The sequence below is a fragment of the Talaromyces rugulosus genome, chromosome III (genome assembly GCF_013368755.1).
Source record: "Talaromyces rugulosus chromosome III, complete sequence".
Classification (NCBI taxonomy): domain Eukaryota; kingdom Fungi; phylum Ascomycota; class Eurotiomycetes; order Eurotiales; family Trichocomaceae; genus Talaromyces; species Talaromyces rugulosus.
Window position 1 is genome coordinate 3,059,514 of NC_049563.1, and position 21,487 is coordinate 3,081,000.

Consider the following 21,487-nt stretch of genomic DNA (forward strand, 5'->3'; position numbering starts at 1 on the left):
TCGGTCTGGGATAGTGAATTTGTTCGCATATTAATTGATTGGTGACATTGGGGGTATATGGCATTGCATCTCTACATGTATGGATAAAACACACGACACTAATTGACTCATAAATATAATTCTTAACCCTCCGAAAGTCATTAAAACGTAACTTTTCCCCCGATTATTTGACGTAAATATCAAATATCTCACTTCCACTCAGTGCGTCCAAGACGAACAACATCAGCTTGCTCTAGAAGCCAGACTTTCTCACTCCCTGCAGGCACGTCTCCGGCCAGAGCCTTGAGGCCAGAGTTCACGCAAGCCTTGGCAATAACATCGGCGTCCTGCGCCCATGGGTCTTTCAGTGAGGCGTGTAACTTGCCAAATGAGCCAGCAACAAAGCGTAAAACAGCTTCAGCGGGTCGACTGCCTTCACGCTGACCAACGATCACGCCTGGACGGACAATAACCGTGCGCTCAAAGCCCAGCTCCTTGGCTGCCTCTTCGCACTCGCCTTTCAACTTGGAGTAAGGTATATATGAAGTAGGATTGGCGCCTGAGCTAGAAACAAGGACAAAGACCTTGGCGCCGGCATCACGGGCTGCTTTGGCACACTCGATGTTGAGATCAAGATCCAGCTTGTATTGGTTGGCCAGCCCCCCTGCCAACGCGCGCGTCGTGCCCAGTGCAGATATATAAAGGGATGGCGGAGGGGAAAGTTGAGAGATTTGGCTTGCCCAGCGCGACGACTCTGGTTCAACAAAGGTAGTTAGTTTCACTTGTGGCGACGAGCCGGCGGAAGTCGGCGTCCTTCGAGATACGGTATCGACTCGTGCGACGGATGCGTGAGCGAGGAGGTTGGTCAAGATGTAGGATCCCTAGTTTATCGCAGGTGTTAGAATCCGACGTTCAAATAATAAATTAGCTAGGGAGCTGGTCGGTCCTTACCACCAAGCCCGTGGAGCCCAACAAGGCAACTCCGACAGCATTATTAGCCATTGTCAACGATATATGTGGTTATCAGGAATATGGTGAGGTGTCTTATTCGTGATGAATTGGAGGCGTAGCATACCACATAAGTTTGGGAAAGTGGCGATGACGACGTTCGCCAAAAGAGGAAAGCTGCTAGCCGCTGCACGTGATTTGGGGGGGTATACAAACATTGAGTGATACAATTACAAAACGTGGTACGCTTCAAATTGTGTTTAATATTTATTGGTTTGCTATAGATTATTCGATTTGAGTATTTATATTTTCACTAGACTTAAAGAACGATTGATTCATAGGTTTTCAACTATCTTTCCATCAACATTGGCCATGTGTTAGCTATGTATATATATCCGCCGACACCATATACCACCGATCACAATCAACTTTTCATGTTTTTATCCCATGACAATAAGTCGCACCTACATTTCCATATAAAATGGTAAAACCTTAACAGGCTGATAATTTAGCGGTCTACTCCGTAGGGGTTTGCGGCGCAGCTCAAACAAAGCAATGCGGTATCTAAGGGGTTAATCCATAACAGCTATAAAAGCCTCCCGAACGCGACTTTTCTTCTTCCTTCTTCTTCTAACAACTGTTTTCTCACATTGGTTTTCAAACGACCATGCCTCCCAGACGTCAACCTAGCTCTGCCAGGCCCAAACGCGGCGCGCAGAATATCGAACTGCACAACACTGACACGAAAACTGCTCCGAAGACTGTTGGGCGCAAAAGGAAAGCCCCAGAGACCACCCACAAGAATACAACAAGCCACAAACGACAGAAAGGTAATAACAAGCATATCTATGGTAGTGATATTACTGGCTAATAGAAATCGTCAGAATCTCCTTCAACTCTAAATAGCGCGCCGAACCAGCGACTAGATGTCTATGTATTTGGGACCAATTCCGGAGGCGAACTCGGTCTAGGAGATGCAAGCAAAAATATTGCGATATCGAGTCCAATTTGTAACCCAAGCTATCAGCAGAGACTATTGGAGTTGTTCACATCGCTATAGGTGGAGTACACTCTGCTGCGTTGACATTTGACAATCAAATCCTTACCTGGGGTTCAAACGACGATGGAACACTGGGTCGTGATACAGAACAAAAAACCAAAACGACCTCTATAGACGCTAAGAGCGATACTAGCGAGGACGAGGACGATGAAGAGGACGATGAAGTGGATCTCAACCTCAAAGAAGCCAGTCCGTTGCCTGTGGATCCCTCGCATTTCTCAACTGGCACCTTTTTCACACAGCTAGTTGCAACGGATAGCACAACCTTTGTTCTTACTGAAGAAGGACTGGTATATGGTTGGGGGACATTCAGAGTAAGCGATTATTCTAAAATAGTTTAGAATTTACTAACGAATTGCTCTAGAATAATAATGGCTCTAAAAGATTTTCTCCTGAAGTCGAAACGCAAGCTGTTCCTATCTTGATTCCTGGCTTGCATCATGTTACGAAACTTGCGGCTGGTGCTCAACATGTTCTGGCACTTACATCAAATGGAACTGTTTTTACATGGGGCTCTGACGAACAGAGCCAGCTTGGTAGACGCCCAAACAGTCGTCTATATAAGCTTCCATGGCTTATTCCGGGACAATGTGCGCTTCCTCGCAATATAATTGATTTTGGTGCTGGATTATACCATTCACTTGCAATCCAGAAAGGTGGCAAAGTATATGCATGGGGATCAAACAACTTTGGGTAGACTGGGATTTTCAAAAACGCTAGGCAAAATGATGCTATAGTTCTCTATCCCACTAAAGTTGAAAGTTTAGGACAAGCAAATATTACTACTGTATTTGGTGGAAAGATCACAGCTTGGCATTGACTGACCAGGGTCATTGCCTGACATGGGGGCGCATCGATAATAAAGCTCTCGGCCTAGCGATCAAGGATATACCGTCATCTGATACTATATATGACACTTATGGAAAGCCGCGAATCCTGAAGACCCCAACACGCATCACTGACATTGACGAAAATATCACTTTAATCACTATAGGTACAGATCATTCTATCGCTATAACTAACGATGGAAAGGCATATAGCTGGGGGTTTAATTCTGACCACCAAGCTGGACACCCAACCGGAGAAGAGATTGAGAAACCAACCCGTATCGAAAACAAGCATGTGAGTGGGAAATATCTAGTCTCAGCCGCTGCTGGTGGGCAGTTTGCTATGGTGGCCGGCCAGAGCGAATTTCAAATAAATGGTTCATGCAACTATGAATGAGTTGCCCTCTGGTACCCCAGGAAGCTTTTCTATTGTATATGTTTTGCTTCAAGAAGTTCAACCATGGTGAAAAATCACGTTACAAGAATGAAGTGGGGCCACCTAGTCAGAAAGTCATGCTTAATTCGGGAAAAAGAAGGTTCATATTCTGAGATCGCCGGGCTACGATCAATATAGGACATGATATCTAGTCAAAAATAAAAATTTAAGCTCTAGCAAAATCTTGGCACAACTCAAAATAGGCAAGTGTTTCCAAAAATAGTAAAGCGTACAGGTAAATCACGTGCGTGGCGGCGCTAACCCCAAATGTGGATATTTGCCTTATCGATAAGAAATTGAAATTGCGTGATTCACGCTAGCCGAATATGGAAGGCGTGCCTGTTCTCGGCCGACGAAATTGGAGAATATTTCGTCTTTCCCTCCGGTGCTGAGTGATTTCACTTCTGTCATCTCTGTTTTCGATTTCAGTATCTTCATACCTGTCTTGTTCTTCGAATTGTCAGAATGGGCAGTGTTCCGGAGCTGGCGGCCATCAGTGGCCCGACATACGCCACGGCGCAGACCCTCATTCAGCAGGTATCTTACGCTCTGTCGGATAAGATCTTCTCATACTCTCCGGAATCATTCGACCTTGATTCTGCCGTCAAAGAATGGGCATCCAAAGGTGAACTGAACGCCAATGGAGAGAAGACAACGAGCCAGTCTCTTCAGACTCGCCAGGGAGCTGGATCTATTGCCCTAGGCTACCTGTTCTCGAGAGACTTTGACTTGAAGAAGCGCCGCATACCGCAAGGAATTATAGCTTCTTCCGCCACATTGACCTATCTTCGAACATCTCTGGAACAGCTGTCGTTACTTTACGCTGTTGCCAGCCCTGTAGTCGCCCATGTTGCTGCCGTTGACTACGCCGGAGGACGTCTAGTTTCGGATTATGCAACTGCATTGAACCTGGCCGAAGATCTGGGCCTCGGTTTGATCTCCAGCTCATCGCCCCATGAGGCCCAGCACATGGCCCTTTTCTCAACCCTCGTTGCTGCGATCCTGCCTACCATCCATATCTATGATGGCGTTCGCGTCGGACGTGACAACACTCGTGTTATTGACGTCCTTGACCAGCCCGGCCTCAACCGCATATACAAAGCCGTTCAAAAGAGCCTGGAAGACACCCGCTCAAAACATCTCGATGACCAGGGAAAAGTGCTCGAAGTTTTGCAGAGTCTCAATGGAGAACTTGGCACGGATTATGGTTTGTTTGAATACCACGGCCATAGCGAGCCAACCTCGGTCTTGGTGGCTTTCGGCACTGTTGAAGCTTCTTTGACATCCAAGATTGCTCGTACTCTCAGTAAGGATAACGCACGAATTGGCGTCATCAACGTGCGAGTATACCGGCCGTTCGTGGAAGAAGAGTTCCTCCGTGTTTTGCCAAAATCTGTCAAGACAGTGGGAGTCCTTGGCCAAGTCCGTGACCAGCAATCTGTCCAGGAAGAGGGCATTCACTCTGCTTTATACGATGATGTCCTCGCAGCTTTGACTTTCGCCAGTGACCGAGATGATGTTCCTTCTTGCGTCGATATCAAGTACGAGCGGTCTCACCAGTGGACAGCTATCAATGTCGCTGCTGCGTTTCAGCGTATTGTTGACAAACCTATTTTGCAAAATGCACACCAGCCGGCTCCTCTTCAGCTTCTCGATCGGGTCAACGTTCAGGAATATACTTTTTGGGACTTGGATGATGGACGGTCTTCTGATGCCTCTGCGGCATTGACAGATGCCTTGGCCAAGGACCCTCTTGCCAACTTGACCACTAGTACCACCTACGACAATTTGGTTCAAGGCGGTGTCGTTCGCATCGATGTCCGTAAGAGTAAGAAAATTCTGGACGCTCCATATTCGATCACCACCGCAGATGTGGCTTACGTCGGCGATATCAAAATCTTGAGCGAGGTTGATATACTGGCTTCTGTGAGAGATAGCGGTGAAGTCGTTATCAAGGCACCAGGGCTGAAAGACGACGAACTCGAGAAAAAGTTGCCTGCTGTTGTCCAGCAACAAATTTCCAAGCGCCGAATTGTGCTTTCTGTACTGGACACCTCAAATGCCAGTGAATCTCTTTCAGAATCTAGCATCACTCAAGCTGCTTTCTTGCAAATTGCCAAGATCCCACTGGACTCTATTAAACACCAAGATTTGGCCGGACTTGAAAATGCTCAAAAACAGCTTGATGGCCTATTGCGAAAAGTTGAAGTTCCGGAAGCATGGGCTTCAGCGGAAATCCCCTCTGAGGCGCCACAGCTCGCCCAAGATATCACTGCAACTAGCTTCGCTCCCTTCAACAAGAATGAAACCGAGCCCGCTTCGTTGCTCAAGGATTGGAAAACGGTTGCTAAGGGGATTGCCTTCAAGGAAGCATATGGTGCCCAGAGCGCATTGCGTCCCGACGTCAATACCAAGACATTCACTGTCCATGTCAAGGAAAACCGCCGATTAACCCCAGTTACTTACGACCGTAACATTTTCCACATTGAATTCGATCTCGGTGACTCAGGTCTTAAGTACGATATCGGTGAAGCACTCGGCGTCCACGCGGAGAACGAACCTGAAGATGTTCAATCGTTCATCAAATTCTATGGTCTAGACGCCGACGAAGTTGTCGAAGTCCCTAACAGAGAAGACTCGAACATTTTGGAGAATCGCACTGTATACCAGGCTTTGATCCAGAACATCGACCTCTTTGGTCGCCCTCCTAAGCGATTCTATGAAGCACTTGCAGACTTCGCTACCGACGAGAAGGAAAAGAAAGAGCTCCTGACATTGGGTGGTCCCGAGGGTGCCGTTGAGTTCAAGAGACGCGCAGAAGTCGACACCGTCACGTACGCTGATATCTTGCTGGAGTTCCGCTCGGCTCACCCCAGCTTCCACGATATTGTGCGCATCGTGAACCCGATGAAGCGCCGTGAATATTCTATTGCATCCTGCCAGAAAGTGACACCAAACTCGGTTGCTTTGATGATTGTCGTTGTGAACTGGGTTGACCCGAGAGGTCGTGACCGATTTGGTCAAGCCACCAAGTATCTCAGTGCTCTTAGACCAGGCGCCCCAATCACTGTCAGTGTCAAGCCTAGCGTGATGAAACTGCCGCCCCGCTCGACGCAACCAATCATCATGGCTGGTCTGGGTACAGGCCTCGCACCGTTCCGTGCCTTTGTGCAACACCGGGCTCTCGAGAAGGCCCAGGGCAAGGAGATTGGCTCCGTTCTTCTGTACATGGGATCGCGTCACCAGCGTGAAGAATACTGCTATGGTGAAGAATGGGAGGCTTACCAGGCCGCCGGTGTCATTACTTTGCTAGGACGTGCCTTCTCTCGTGATCAACCACAAAAGATCTATATCCAAGACCGCATGCGCCAGACTATCCCAGAAATCGTCGACGCTTATATCCGCGAAGAAGGCGCATTTTATCTGTGTGGTCCTACTTGGCCGGTACCGGATGTCACCGCAGTCTTGGAAGAGGCCATTGCTACCGAAGCTAAAGCCACTGGCAAGAAGTTGGAACCCCGCAAGGAGATTGAAAAGTTGAAGGAGCAAGAAAGATACGTTTTGGAAGTGTACTAGAACGCACACAGCGTATGTCACGTACATAGATAGCATGATCTTTATGTCTTTTATAAGCAAATATTGAAGGCGACGCATTCAACGAGCGATTGTTTCCTTCTAGTTACGCGCTACTAGTAGATGAAAAGCATTGAAATATATCCAAACCTTCAACCCCATAATATACACCTCTATAAACTCCATGTCGCTAAACTTCCCGGGTATTATGCAGATAATGATGCTTCGTAGCATTGATATATAACCTTAACATCATGTAGACATCCGCATTGCAAAATTTCAGCCATCGTATAAAAAAAAAGGGGGGTTCAAGCTCGGCCCATTTGACCTAATTTGGTCTTGCCGTAAGCGCCACCTAATTCTTTTCTCATCTCCAACGCTTTCTTATATGGAGGCGCTGTTGGAGGCTGAACTGGGTCAAGAGTAACGTATCCCTCTGGAAGGGCGTACGTTGCATCGGAATCCCATGCAGAGAGATCTCCACAAGCGATAAAGGCAGGAATCCAGCGAGATTCGTCTGGCTGTTTGTGTTCGGTTGTTTCAGAAATGCTAAGTTGTTCGAGAAGTCGTGTTTGGACTATACGGTTTTCATCGGCAGATGTAGTTGTGTCTGTTATAATAGGCTCGACTTGCTTCGATTGTTGGTCATTTTCGTCATAATCTGCAGGCACCTCGGCTCCAACGGTATCGTCTTCGTTGACTTGCGGATTAGCGGCGCCTCCAAACATAGGATTCTGGAGCGCGCGAGCCGGGTCACTGTCTGCAGGCGGCATGAATCCTTCACAAACGACAAAGGCCTCGAGACTACTCGCACGGCTGCTGCGAGGTTTGGCAACGGAAACTTTTCGAAACACCGTTCGAAGTTGGGCATAAAGTAGGTCGACATCACGGCCACGGAAGATTTTGGCAACGAATTTGCCGCCAGGGCGAAGAACTCCGATTGTCAGGTTCAGCGCTGCATATAGTAATTGTGATTGAATGTAGATGTCTAGGTCATGGAGACCGGTGACATCTGGAGCGCCATCTGAAATAACTAGGTCGACAGGATGAGGATGTCGAGAAGGGAGGGATGATCCGGATTTCTCCTGTTCTGTGGAATCCTGGTCATAATCTTCCGGATCTAAAGCGCGAAGTAGTAGTGGAATTGTCGAAGGATGAGTGATGTCTGCCTTTAATATGGTGATTCCTTCTAATGGAGCCATTGGCTGGAGGTCGATCGAGACGATTTTCACATTTTTTCTAGGCTTTAGGATTGTAGACTCATCGGCCTCATCCTCACCGGTTTCTTGCCCGCTAGGAACACTGCCGTCAGTCTCCAGCTGTTCCAAAGCTTTCTGGTCTCGCCGGCGCTTCTCCAGCCACGCTCTACGCCCAAAGCTTTCTCCTTTGATCAGCACTCGACTGAGGACTTGACTCCAGCTCCCAGGCGCGGCACAGAGATCAACGACTCGCGTCACACTCTCCGGATCTGTATGAGAAAATAGATCGAATTGTTCGTCAATCTGGATCAATTTGAAGGCCGAACGGGCTCGCCAATTCTGCTCCTTGGCAAGTCGATAATAAGCATCTCGCTTGTCTTTGGAAGCCTTCCCCATGGTTTTTCGTTTGAAATGACAGCAGTGTGCTTCTAACCCTATATGCGAATTGCTCGTGCAAAAATAGCGAATCTTTTTTTTCTCTTTGGCTGGATGGTGGTGGGGTACGCATAATTAATTCGTTTGCTGATAAGATCGGACGGAGGGCGGAGTGGGCCCCAATTTTTTTTTCTGCCGCCAAAAAACCGAGCTCTCCTCCGCGGACACCTTGACTACCAACAACAATTGATTTAATCGAGTTATTACCATGGGCTTGAAGCGCGGAAGAGAAGGCCGCGGCCCGGCTGATAAATCGAAGAAGAAACCGAAAGTCCAGGCGCAATCTGGCGCAGCAAATCCTGACCCAGCGCCATCCCAGATTTTCGGAGTCGATGATCTTAATTGGAAATCCGTGCCGCTCCCAGACCGACTCGATGATCTAGGTGGGTTTTTTGGGTTGGAAGAGATAGACGGGGTCGATGTTGTCCGACAGAAAACCGCCGGAGACATCAAATTCAAGGTAGATACAGCCCTAGCCCTCGAAGAAGAAGACTTGGACTAAGAGCTAACTACATCTCGTGAAGGCCGCTGCGAACAAACCAGAAAAATCCATACTGAAGAAAGATCCTGTCGTCGAAGAAAATGGGAGCAACAATGACGACGAGTGGTCTGGCTTCAGTGATCAAGAAGTGGACGTCCAAACACAGGAGGAACAAAAGCCAACACCGAAACCTAAAACGGATACCCACCAAAAAACCTCTACGGACAATGTGAATGAGAAGAAGACTAAGAAAGAGACTGTCGCAAATAAGGTCGAGAATGAACAGGATACCCAACAAAAAACCTCTACGGACAATGTGAATAAGAAAAAGACCAAGAAAGAGACTGTCGCAAAGAAGGTCGAGAATGAACAGAAAGAGAAGCTACCCTCACTGTCATTTACCGTACTTGAAAATGAAGAAGAAGAAGACGGAGTGGATGTTTCAGCGTGGGATTCACTGGGGTTGTCAACGTCGATACAAACAGGCCTTTCGAAGTTGAAATTCTCTAGCCCGACGACAATTCAACAAGCCACGATCCCAGAGGTTCTTGCCGGCCACGACGTCGTTGGCAAAGCTTCAACCGGTTCTGGCAAAACTTTGGCCTTTGGCATACCTATTCTGGAACATTATTTGAGTACAAGAGGGCAAAGAGATGCCAAAAAGGATAAAAAGTCCTTTGCACCACTAGCGCTGATACTGTCGCCGACGAGAGAACTGGCCCACCAATTGGCAAAACATATCGGAGAACTCAACACGCATACCCCGGCCGCAGATGCTAGGATCGCCCTCCTTACAGGTGGATTGTCTATTCAGAAGCAGCAACGTCTCCTAGCGGAAGCTGATCTCGTCATTGGGACACCGGGTCGAGTATGGGAAGTTCTCAGCTCTGGTTCAGGACTGATCCAAGGAATGTCGAAAATACAATTTTTGGTCGTCGACGAGGCTGATAGACTACTGAGTGACGGGCACTTTAAAGAGATGGGGCAAATAGTAGATGCTCTTGATCGAAAAGAATACGACGATCGCCCAGAAGACAATGAGACCGAGGAGGAGGATGAAACGATACGAGAAAGACAGACACTCGTCTTTTCTGCGACATTCCATAAAGGCTTGCAGCAGAAGTTGAGTGGAAAAGGAAAATTCATGGACCAAAATCTCTTGGACAAAAACGAGTCCATGGAATATTTGCTACAGAGGCTTAATTTCCGTGAGCAGCGGCCTAAATTTGTCGATGTCAACCCAATTTCACAGATGGCAGAAGGCCTCAAGGAGGGGATCGTTGAGTGTGGTGCCATGGAAAAGGTTTGTACTCAAACTTCTATTGATTGTACGGACGCGAACTGACTTTATTCTTCAAAGGACCTCTACCTCTATACACTATTGCTCTATCATCCGGGGCATCGGACACTGGTGTTTGCAAACTCCATTTCAGCCGTTCGCCGCCTGTCACAACTACTTAAAAACCTTGGGATTCCAGCACTGGCTTTGAGTTCAAATATGGAACAGAAAGCGCGCCTGCGTTCGGTTGAGCGTTTTTCGTCTCCGTCTGACGCCGGCTCAGTTCTGATTGCTACAGATGTTGCGGCTCGCGGTCTTGATATCAAAGGCATTGACTTTGTGGTTCATTACCACGTCCCGCGCACTGCAGACATGTACGTGCATCGCTCTGGTCGTACAGCTCGTGCGGGGGCTTCTGGTAAGAGCGTATTGATCTGTGCCCCTGACGAGGTTGTTGGTATGGCCCGTCTTGTGGCCAAAGTCCATGCACAGGCAGAGGCCAAGAAATCTACCAACCGCAACCCCCTTGAATCCCTGGAGCTTGATCGACGAGTTGTCTCACGTGTCAAGCCACGTATGTCACTGGCCAAAAAGATCACAGAATCCACAATCGCCAAAGAGAAAATTTCGTCAGAGGACAACTGGCTTCGAAACGCGGCGGAGGAACTGGGCGTGGATTACGACAGCGAGGAATTCGAGAAACAAGGGAGCAAAGCCAAAGGACGCGGTCGTGGTGGTGGACGTTCGCAAAAGGAAAAGGAAGCTGGCAGTATAAGCAAGGCAGAGATGGCCGGCATGAAGGCAGAGTTGAAAGAGTTGTTGTCAAAACGTATCAATATCGGCGTGAGCGAGAGATACATTACGGCAGGGCGCGTCGATGTAGAGGAATTGTTACGCGAACAAGGGAACAATAAGTCATTTATAGGCTTGTTAGATAAGCTCGAATTTTAGTTACGTGGTACATGATAATGGATTCGTATATAATTGATCTTGATCTTGGTTTCTCTCGGTATAGAACGCGTTCGATTTGGTCTAATACACTTTTAATAGGTTAATAAGATATTCTGATGACTTCTGATGACTTCTGATGAAGAGAAAGGGTGTAATGTATGATCCAAATCGCACTCACGAATACAATTATGGTGTCCAGGGGGTCGGCGATGGTGTTTTCAATACCCTCTTTCGCGACCCCTGGTCGTTGGCCGTTCTGAAATGTTCTTTTCAGCCAACCACGTATATAATCCCCAATTGCTGGACGTATCTAACATGGCTTAACGCGAAATGAGTGTCATTGTGTCGCAATGTCATGAATCTGCCAACGGTTTAGCATCAAAACAACGGGCCGGGGAGCCTGAAACCGCAGCCTCGCCGAAACCTGGTCCGAGAGGTTTTCGCATGGATCTGATATCGTTAGTTGAGTGGAAAAGCGACACGTAGGCCGTAGCTGAGCCCATTGCCTTGGATATTTCGATGGAATGTGATGGAGGGTTGGACGAGTAGACGCAGTTCAATGATGATGGACATGCAGATCCTGTTATTTCCGGAGTGATCGTTGGACCGCGTGTTACGAACGCGTTCTCAGAGACGGAGTAAAGTAGAAATAGACACAGGACAAAATGGGTGGGTATGTTCTTGGAAACTCGTTGCAGAGCCAGGGCGAAGGCTAGGGAATCCTTTCCAGCTAATCATGGCTACGTTGTGGTGCGCTACCATGAAGGCGCCGGGGTGGGAAATGTCCGTGATCCTGGAACAATAACAGACAAAAACACATGAGATCATGCCGATACGAACTAGTAGTAGAACCTTGGAAGCAGTCCTGATGGTCAAAACGCAAGCCGTTTCTGTCGCTTTCTCCCGTCAATAATAGTGGAGCAGGTCAAACGACCTGAGTCACACTGGCTGGTGACTGAGCCCATGATTAGCGAGATTAGAAGATCATACCCAAGCTAAGGTGAATTCCAGCAGGCTTAACCCTTAGGAGAGCAATTGCGTCCTCTTGCCCTTGCTAGTAAAGGCCGATTTGTGGAACATCCAGCCTTCATGGCCCATGCCCAATGCGTTGGGCTCGGCAAATATCAATTGTTAGACCGCGATCATCGATGGATTGCATCAAACTAGCGGTTAGTACTTTGTATGTATCATTAAATACCAATCTAGGCCTGGCTTTTCGTATTCATGCTGCATGCAAACCTGTTCATGGCTCAATGGAGACATCCATTTCCATTGAGGCGGGCAGCGGAACGATTTCACTCCCCACTAGCTTTGCCTATGACTGAAAACTGCTATCAAGGATAACGATCGAATGAATTTCCTGGGAGAGGTGAAAAGTTTGAACGTATATCGAGCCGGTGTGTTGCGTGGAACGGGCCTCCGGTTTTTTTTCCCCCGGAATGCGTTGCGCTGTGTAATCCTTGACGAAAGTACGCAATCAATGCCACCGATGCAGATGGCCCCTGCAAGTTATTCAAGCAGCACTTTCATCGTTTCGGCCTATTCGGTCCGGCTCCTAGGTGGCCTGAGTCGGGTGCGTTTATGCTAGCGCACGTTGATCAAGGTCACCCTATTCGACGAGGCCATCGTCACATTGATCCAGCTGCATAGTCTTCGATAACACAGCCAGAGAGATGCGGAACATGCACTGATACCCAAATTCAAAAGATGTTCGCTGCGACAAAGGTCCTAGTTTTGACGGCTGGGTGCACTGACTGGCTCGGATGTGGGAGAGACGGCTATCAGATGACGAGGATCTAAAATAATCATTGACGTATCATCCACCCGATTAAAATTTCGGTGTCTGCGATAGCCCTCATGATGGAGTGGCGTTAAAACGTTCCTTGTGAGAAAACCTGGGACTGATGGCTGGCAGCGATCCTTGCTTTGGTCGCCAAACCGGGTAACCTTTCCTCGACGCTCCTTGCGAAAAGAGGAAAAGAATAGCCAAATCAATGCAGCGTAAACAAAGCGTATGAACATACCGCTCTGGATAGTGCGTCCGTCATGAAGTAAGAATGAATGTTGATTAACGGTGGATCCTGATCTGTCAAATGAGATTAGCAGTAGTCTGTCTTGACATATAAAAAAAAGAAAAAGACACAGAAAAATCGTAGCTTGAAGGTAGGATTTATAAAAGATTGGCACAAATTGTTCTTTTTTGCAATGCATTAATTGTTTGACAACTCTACATTCGGGAAGGTCGTAACCTTGAAATGTTGGACTCAATAGACAACATTCGAAACATTGGGGGAGAAAAAGGTCGCGACCTGTTTTTTTTTTGCACACAATTAAGCAAACTGAAAGGGTTTTACGTTGTGTTTTCATTTATCTGAGCAACCGTGGCAATTTTGTGATGTTGAAGGTTGAGGTGAAGTCGTTAATAGTGTGTCGCGAATGGACTCAAAAAGGCAAAGCGGAATCACGTGCGGCGCGCAGATAGCTAATCATAGCTTAATACATAGTTTCTTTGCCAATAATCAACGCGAGAACTACTCCGTAGCTCATCGGAATATACCAATTTGTACGCTAGAGAGGTAGTATTGCCACTAGCAATATCGACGCATTGAGCCTCATAACTGGTAGGGCTAATTTGATATTACCAAAAGAGGATATTCTCTGATACACCAGTTGACTGACAAAGGCCATAAAATAATATCATTCGAAACAGTTACCATGGTGCTGCAAATATCTCAATTTGACTATAATTTGACATGGTAAAGTGCCGCCCTCATTTTATCTACCTTGGTTTTTGGTTTCCTTCCAAATGTCATCTTGTGGTACTTTGTCCAGCACCAGTCTACGAGTGAAAATATTCTTTAAAAAAAAAAAGAACATACATATTATATTTGTTTAAAACAAAGAACCCGAATTGAATGAAGAATAACGTCCCACTTTATTGTTCTTAGAGCTGACCAATGCCCGGATGTTCGATCATATTCGATCCAGATCTCTCCTCGAAGTCTCGGACAACGACTTAATTGACTCCTCGTCTAAGACATGACATCTAGAATCCTACGATACGTAATATACTTTCCGGTGTCTAAAAGGTGCCTGGAATGTCGCGCCTCTTACTTACACAAGAATAATGCCGAGAGCATTGATGTGACTATTTCGCCCGGGAAATCCTCGGGAGCTCAATTTTCATCTCAAACCTTCTTTTCCATGAACCTACGCTCTTTAATAAGGGGTTGGATTCTACGAAAAGAAAGGTAATATAGAACCGCGCAATCAGGACGAGTTACATATCGTGTCAAAAAAAGTATTTACTATTTTGCCGCATACCTCAATGCGATCCTGCCGTCCAAGGCCTATTAGAATCCAGTTTTTTTCGGGTAATTTATCCTTGGAGGATCTCAGACGCCTACTCGTCCGACGAAAAATGCTGATCAACTACGTAAAAACGGTGCTGTGCTGGGCAGAGATGCCATTGACGGGGTCCACTGAAGACAGGTTAGCGACAAACTAGCCCAACATTAGCCTTATGCACTCGCCCAGCAACTGTTCCCACTTATTTCCAACCATTGGGGATGGATGTTACTTTTGTGAGTGCAATCCCGTGTGATTCGCGGCTGGAGCGTCTATGCCTGGCTTTCTTTTCAAAGTTCCATGTCCCTTGACGGCCTACTATTCGCCGCGACAGCACGCTTATATCATGCACAGGTGGATGGAATACGTCGGCACTAATTATGCCGTCCTCGCGGTAAGGAAAGTGTTGTAAGTTGTTACAAAAGTGGCATTGTTCTGTATCTTTTGTTGCTGCTGCATGGCTCGGAAAACAGTGACAGGCGAGAGGTGCCTAGCTTCGCAGCCTGTCTTCCGTGCAATGGACTGTCCTCTCACCAGCCCGGTCTTTCGATGACTCGCCCTTTGATTAGATATCCCGATCGAGCTCGCCCTAAACCATTTGAAAGGTGGCATCAGCACCGTCAAGACCCCAGCCGATCCGACCCATAATACACTGTGATTACACCCGGAAGTAACTCGCCACAACCATGGAAAGACAACTGGGTCGAACACGAAGCTACCGGGCTATTGCTCCACGACACGATCTACAGGGCGCTCAGGTGCCGGTATCGTCCGCCCCAGAGGAGAGTAAGACTAAGCGTGCGTCGATGGCATGTCTCGAATGCAAGAAACGACGGATAAGGGTATGCGGTGTTACTTCATCCCCCTCGATGTGCTTCTTTTCTTGCATGAAAAGATTCCTCGATAGATCGTGCCGTTGAAAAAAAGATTCTGATATATCCAACTTTCTAGTGTAGCGCCACAACTCCTTGCGCCGAATGCCTCTCTCACAGCCGGGATTGTGTTTACGATCAGACCGCCGACAAGCGCCGCAAGGAACATGCGATGACAACCAAGAACCAACTACAGGTCACCCAAGAAAACCTTGACTATTACCACAAGTTATTGGAAGATCTTCTGGAATCCGTACGTCGTAGTGATATTGATCAGCTCCGGCAGCTGGTTGAAGCAGTTCGCCAGACGCCGAGAACTCCTCGGCACGAAACGCAACCCAACCATGCTACGATCTTGAAGGTCATCTACACAATACTCGGAGAGTATGAAGATGCAGAAGGGAGTGACACCATGTCAGACATCGGCCAAGGTACGCATTGCTAGGCCCTGGTGAGACAAAAGAAGACGGCGAGGAAAATGGGAAGAAGAATAAACGCAGAAAACTTACGAGAACCCAGAAGTTTCTTAGAGCCTTCGATATACAACCCCCCCCCTGGTCATTACGCCGATGGCCTCGGGTCAACCCGAACTTCCATCGAACTGCACCCTCCATCTTCTCTCATGCCTAGAGACCGCCCTAGTCATATGTCGATGATACAAGCCTTGTTCAAGAAGAACCAAATGGCAACGATAAACGATTCTTTCTCAAAGTGCATTCTATCGCTAGAGTGAAAAGAGAATTTTAAGGGATTGAGCGACCTCACCCATGGTCAGTACCATGCCGCCACAAACTCAAAACTCAAAACTCAAACTCAAATTCAATATTTATTTTCATTTTGGATCGTGATGATAACAATTATGTGGAACGTTTCACTATATACTTTTTCGGGTAATTAAGTGGGCATTTTCGGGCATTACATTGACTTCTTTCGACCTGTCAAATTGTGGTTCAATGATAGTACCTTGGTGATATTGCATTTTGGAGCCTGCAAAACCCATACGGGAGTAAAACCAGAGATTGGGGGGAGGCATTCCCCCCTCCGTCATTCGTTCAGGATATAGCATCGAGATTGATTCTACCTTGTGGATAGATATTCAAGAACAGTGATCGCATGGACTTTCACGACACTTAAAAACTCCTCAATCAGCACGCGTTCGTTCTCTGTTCCCATACTTTGAGGCGAAACACCATAGACAAAAGCAGGAATCCCTTTATAGCGCCAGAATTTACAATCAGTAGCCCCGAGCCCCGGAATCGCCACTGGTCGTTTACCAGTCACCTCCTCGGCCATATTGGCCATCGTTTGCGCAAGAGGATGGTTTGCATCGCAAAAGGAGGCTGGGTTGCTTGCCTCCCGCTGGATAGTGTAGCTGACGTCAGGGAATGAAAGCAAAATGGTATCTATGTGATCTAACACGGTTTCTGCCTTCAGCCCGATCGGCAACCTGATATCTGCTTGAAAAACACACTGCTCAGGGATCATATTGACCTTGAGACCACCATGGATCACTCCGATGTTCAAAGTGGGCACAAGCACATTATCTGCTGCCCCTTGGCCCATAATGGTATTGATCGTGTCACGCACCTCTGGTCGCTGAAGATAATCATGAACCGTTGGCGGAAGGTCAGTTGGCCGAATTGACTCAACACTCTTTAGTTCATTGATCAAGCGGATTGCCATGAAATTGGCTCCTTCGGCAAGATTTGTGTAAGCCCCGTGTGCACCCTTGGTGTGAATGGTAAAAGTCATCCGGAGGCTTCCTTTCTCGCCAAAGCGGACTGATTGGAGGCCACCTGGCTCGGCATTGATCATACAGTCACCTCCCCATTGCTCCTTGGATGTATCCAAGAGCCACCGGCTACCATGCCTACCCCCTGTCTCCTCATCTGACACGACACTAAGTGCAATGCTGCCTTTCAACTTGTCTCGCAGAGAATATAGATACGCATAAGCAATAATTGAGGCGACAGTCCCGGCTTTCATGTCGACTGTACCACGCCCGTAAATTGCGTTGCCGTCATTGTATCCGGACCATGGACCGCCGTGCTTCCACCCAGAGTGATCATTTCCTACAGGAAAAACATCCATATGGCCGTTCATAGCCACTCTGGGTCCTGTACCTGCCGCGCCGGAAAATTCACTAACAATATTCGGACATTCATCCTTATAAACCAGTGTATCGAAGGGTATATTTTTCTCTCGCAAAAATTTGGATATCACTGATGCAACCTGAGTAGTGTCGCCAGGAGGGTTGGGAGATGGAGCCTGAACAACCTCTTGTAAAAAGGCAATGTGTGAGTTCCTGTCCGACTCAATGAGATGCAGTAATGATTCACGATCCATTTCCTTCTCCCTTGTGTTTGCTGTACTGCTTTGCTTCTTGATTCTTTGGTCTATCGATTATTTGAATCGTAGTTTGAGAAGATGGTGCTCAGAAAAGTCTCCGATCCTCACAGTAGAATGAACGAGAAACAATCAAGACGCGACTAAGCAAAATGCCACTCTTCTTTACGTATCATATATAGTACCCTCGAGTCATAGCAGTAGGGGTAGGCGTGATTATCTCAACGTCTTTGAATGCAGCTTATCGACCCTAAGCGCAATTGTATACTATTGGCTGTTGATTCAAGCAGTAGGCGTAAGCATAATTATCTCAGCGTCTTTGAATGCAACTTATCAACCCTGGGCGCAATTGTTTGCTATTGGCCTAACTGGTGAGGCTAGTTCGGACTGCTGTCCGGGATGCAACAAGACAGCGCATTGGAGTATTGCCGCGAAGGTACATGTTCTGGCTCGAGATTCGTCGGTCCATTGAGCGGTCCTTCACGACGAAGGAAAGGAAATCAAAAAAAATAGCCGATTAGAAAAGAGATGGAGAACAAAATATCGCGCGACGTTCTTCAAAAGAGATTCGGAGATCGAGCGATGCGGGGAGGGGAAGGAGCCCGCCCCGCAAGCCCAATCTCGCTCTTTTCCTTTCCTCCACTCCACCAGGAACGACTGTTCTTCTCCAGAGGCGATCAGTCGACTACAATCGATGCAGTCTCAGTCCATTAACAACGCGAAGCCGGCAGGCCTCAAACGCAAGGCTTCGGACCAGCCGGCGAAGGAGAACACCGCTGAGCGTCGGAAGATCACCCGAGCCTGCGATTCGTGCAAAGAGTATCCCCACCCCCGCAAACTTGGAGATTGCTGTGCAATCCATCCCTTGAGGATCCATATAGATGCTAATATTTGGGACCTAGAAAGAAGACTAGATGCTCCGGCACGCTACCCTGCCATCGATGCGCCAAACTGTCGCGACCTTGCGAGTACAACGCCCTGTACACCCGAGGAACGCCGCCATCTCCACTGCCCGGCCCTGACTCACCGGCCCGTCAGAATGCTGTACGACGCTCAGCGCATGCTCATCGCTCCCCAACAGAAGCCCTGGCTTCGCCTCACCCTGTCTCGGCTTTAGAGAAACCGTCGGCCACCCCACGGTTCCGGAGCCCCCAGTCGATCGAAGTGCTCTCACCGAGAAGTACTTCCGCAGAACCGGAGGCGACCGATCTTGAGGGGAATTATCTAGGGCCTTCATCTGGGATATCTTTTCTCTCAAGAAGCTGGAGGCGGCTCAAACAAGATGACATCATTTCAACCAACCCAAAGATCATTGAGAAGGAGACCCCGAAGAACACACCCGTCTTATTGTTTGGCGATCGGCCGTTTTCTACCAAGGCAGACTGGGAGAGCTTGAAATTGCCTCCAAGAGAACGGGCAAGGAACCTGCTGGATGTTTATTTCGACTTTTCAATTGTGACCTACCGCTTTCTCCACAGAAGGAATGTCGAATCGCTCATTGATATGCTCTATGTGAAGGATATCTCGCCGTCTAACCCCCCACCGAGTGAACTAGCTGCCAAGGTCGGGGTAATATTCATGATTTTTGCGGTTTCGATCTTAGCAGAGGAGCGGAGTAGTGGGACGGATAAAACACACACAGGAAGCGAAAGGTATGCGCATATTTCCACAAAGGCAAAGAACTGCTTCCTGGTCAGTCGTCTGATTGTCAAGATATCTGACATGTTTTAGTGAGCGGTGGTACACAGCAGCCCGGCATTTGATGTCGATCGAGACCGGGCCACCCGCCTTGGAGACAGTCCAGGTACGACTTGGCCTTTGCTTATTTCTTCTCTCTTCTTCCCGAGCAAACCAATGTTGGTACATGTTTGGAACTACCATGCAGCTGGTGACCGCGCTGGGTCTGCACCGGAGGCGACTATCAAAAATCAACCGTGGCGGCCCCGCCTACGTCGAGCAAGAGCTGCGTAAGCGCATCTTCTGGAGCGCATATACACTAGACAAATACCTGAGTGTAATGTTTGGACGCCCCCGATTGCTAGACGATGAGGACATTGATCAAGATATGCCGGACGAGGTTAATGATGAGGATATGTTCCTGGAAGCGCCACCAAAATTCCAAGGAGCCGCAGACTGCATGATGACGGCATCGGTCTTGCATTTCAGGTTGCTTGCTTCATCCTTCTTTTTAAGTTTCTCTTCTAACTGCTGGCTTAGACTTGGGCATATTACGGGCGAGATCTCTCGAAGAGTATATCCGACGAAATCGACATCCACAGTAGCACCCTATAAGGCAGCTATTGAGCTCGTCGCGGAACTGCAAGAATGGAAGAAAAGCCTTCATCCGCTATTTAGCAGTGTCCAGGCCTCAAGCTTGATTCAACCGCTATGTAGGCAAAGCCATGTCTTACAACTAGCATATGACCACGCCATGATACATGCAACTCGTTTGTTTATTCTCAATGATTTCACCGATCTAAGCCGTCGGCCCCTGATGCCTCTTGACTTGGTTGCAACACATGTACGAAACTGCATAGATGCTGCCAAGGATATCATGCAACGAGTAGATGCAATGGCTGGGCGAGGATCCATGCTAGAGTCTTTCTGGTTCACCCATTATATATGCTTCTGCGCGATTCTCGTCGTATACATCTACACCATTCAACAACATCAATCGTCTCAGAACCCGGCATCTCCAAGCCTGTCTGGCTCGGGAGACGAAGGCCAGGATTTATTCAGCCTTGCAGAAACTTGTCAGGTTCACCTCGCAAAAGCTACGCGCAAGAATTGCCCTAGTCGACGATACGGTATTATTCTCGAAGAATTGAGGCTCGATGTCCACAGACAGCTTGCATCAGACCCTAATCCGAGTCAAATACGACGACCACACGGTGATGAGCTCTCCCAACAATCCCAGCCGGAAATTATTAAAGACGCAGCCCCGAACCTTGATCAACCATCGGCCTCTTTGTCCTTGAATCCCAATTTTGAACAATATACCGGAAACACGGCTATTCCCGATCTGGATTCTAGCGACTTATTTGGTGATGATGGGTTCAACTTCTTGGATAATTTAGATGGATCTGTTTGGTGGACGCAGCTGGACTCCTGGGTAAGCTATTTTCTCGTTTTGTTGCTGAGGATCGAAAGACTAATTTATTTTTATCAGGCCTTTTCGAGTTTGAATAATGACTCATCGGGAATAAATTTTTAAGAGTGAATATTCTACCTCTTTGTGTAAGTAACTTATGTGTTTCATTTTCAGACTATACCCAATTCGACCTTTCATTTTCAGTAGCATCGTCAACTTGATCACCTTGAATTTGTTGTAAACAATGCAATATACATTAACTCTACTTGACATAATAAAATAAACGTGTTTATAAGCTGGTGATATTCCTGGACGTCTTACTTTGACCTTTATGTCACTTGTAGTGGGCTTTCTTCACCTGTAGCATTTGAACGTTGACGTCAAATCCAATTTCTCCCGCTCTAAGAGTTAAAACTTATTTTTCAACTTGCAAATAACCAGTACCAGCTGACTCAATAACTTGTGCGAACAATGCAATACAGACTGTATCCGAAAATGGAAGTCTCGAACAGCGCAGTCTTACCGCATCCAGCTTAGCGCCAGGGTTACCAGTAATTATCAATGACCAACAGGCAATCATTCATTCATAATGGTAAGTCCCGAAGCTTTTCTAGGAATCCCGGTTTTGTCTGGCGCTGAATTTCTTTTTTGTCAAGCCGGTG

The 21,487-nt window shown here is 47.5% G+C and overlaps 7 protein-coding genes across 7 annotated transcripts; 4 read left to right on the forward strand and 3 right to left on the reverse strand.

Annotated features, from left to right (window-relative positions):
* Positions 1 to 188: 188 nt before the first annotated feature.
* Positions 189 to 981, reverse strand: TRUGW13939_05922 (uncharacterized protein; the record flags this gene model as incomplete). Its single annotated transcript, XM_035489080.1, has 2 exons — positions 189 to 860; positions 931 to 981. 2 exons carry the CDS (start codon positions 979 to 981, stop codon positions 189 to 191), a joined length of 723 nt encoding a protein of 240 aa, XP_035344973.1.
* A 613-nt stretch (positions 982 to 1,594) lies between these two features.
* Positions 1,595 to 6,826, forward strand: TRUGW13939_05923 (uncharacterized protein; the record flags this gene model as incomplete). The annotated part of the gene is made up of 6 exons (XM_035489081.1): positions 1,595 to 1,757; positions 1,812 to 1,937; positions 1,988 to 2,301; positions 2,352 to 2,680; positions 2,755 to 3,109; positions 3,680 to 6,826. The coding sequence occupies 6 exons, from the start codon at positions 1,595 to 1,597 to the stop codon at positions 6,824 to 6,826; spliced, it is 4,434 nt and encodes a 1,477-aa protein (XP_035344974.1).
* A 305-nt stretch (positions 6,827 to 7,131) lies between these two features.
* TRUGW13939_05924 (uncharacterized protein) lies at positions 7,132 to 8,418 on the reverse strand (the record flags this gene model as incomplete). The annotated part of the gene is made up of 1 exon (XM_035489082.1): positions 7,132 to 8,418. The coding sequence occupies one exon, from the start codon at positions 8,416 to 8,418 to the stop codon at positions 7,132 to 7,134; it is 1,287 nt and encodes a 428-aa protein (XP_035344975.1).
* Positions 8,419 to 8,665: 247 nt separating this feature from the next.
* TRUGW13939_05925 (uncharacterized protein) lies at positions 8,666 to 11,168 on the forward strand (the record flags this gene model as incomplete). Its single annotated transcript, XM_035489083.1, has 3 exons — positions 8,666 to 8,917; positions 8,982 to 10,241; positions 10,299 to 11,168. The coding sequence occupies 3 exons, from the start codon at positions 8,666 to 8,668 to the stop codon at positions 11,166 to 11,168; spliced, it is 2,382 nt and encodes a 793-aa protein (XP_035344976.1).
* A 4,034-nt stretch (positions 11,169 to 15,202) lies between these two features.
* TRUGW13939_05926 (uncharacterized protein) lies at positions 15,203 to 15,833 on the forward strand (the record flags this gene model as incomplete). Its single annotated transcript, XM_035489084.1, has 2 exons — positions 15,203 to 15,358; positions 15,468 to 15,833. The coding sequence occupies 2 exons, from the start codon at positions 15,203 to 15,205 to the stop codon at positions 15,831 to 15,833; spliced, it is 522 nt and encodes a 173-aa protein (XP_035344977.1).
* Positions 15,834 to 16,465: 632 nt separating this feature from the next.
* Positions 16,466 to 17,734, reverse strand: TRUGW13939_05927 (uncharacterized protein; the record flags this gene model as incomplete). The annotated part of the gene is made up of 1 exon (XM_035489085.1): positions 16,466 to 17,734. The coding sequence occupies one exon, from the start codon at positions 17,732 to 17,734 to the stop codon at positions 16,466 to 16,468; it is 1,269 nt and encodes a 422-aa protein (XP_035344978.1).
* Positions 17,735 to 18,428: 694 nt separating this feature from the next.
* TRUGW13939_05928 (uncharacterized protein) lies at positions 18,429 to 20,948 on the forward strand (the record flags this gene model as incomplete). The annotated part of the gene is made up of 6 exons (XM_035489086.1): positions 18,429 to 18,544; positions 18,637 to 19,386; positions 19,466 to 19,538; positions 19,620 to 19,900; positions 19,952 to 20,846; positions 20,904 to 20,948. 6 exons carry the CDS (start codon positions 18,429 to 18,431, stop codon positions 20,946 to 20,948), a joined length of 2,160 nt encoding a protein of 719 aa, XP_035344979.1.
* Positions 20,949 to 21,487: the final 539 nt, after the last annotated feature.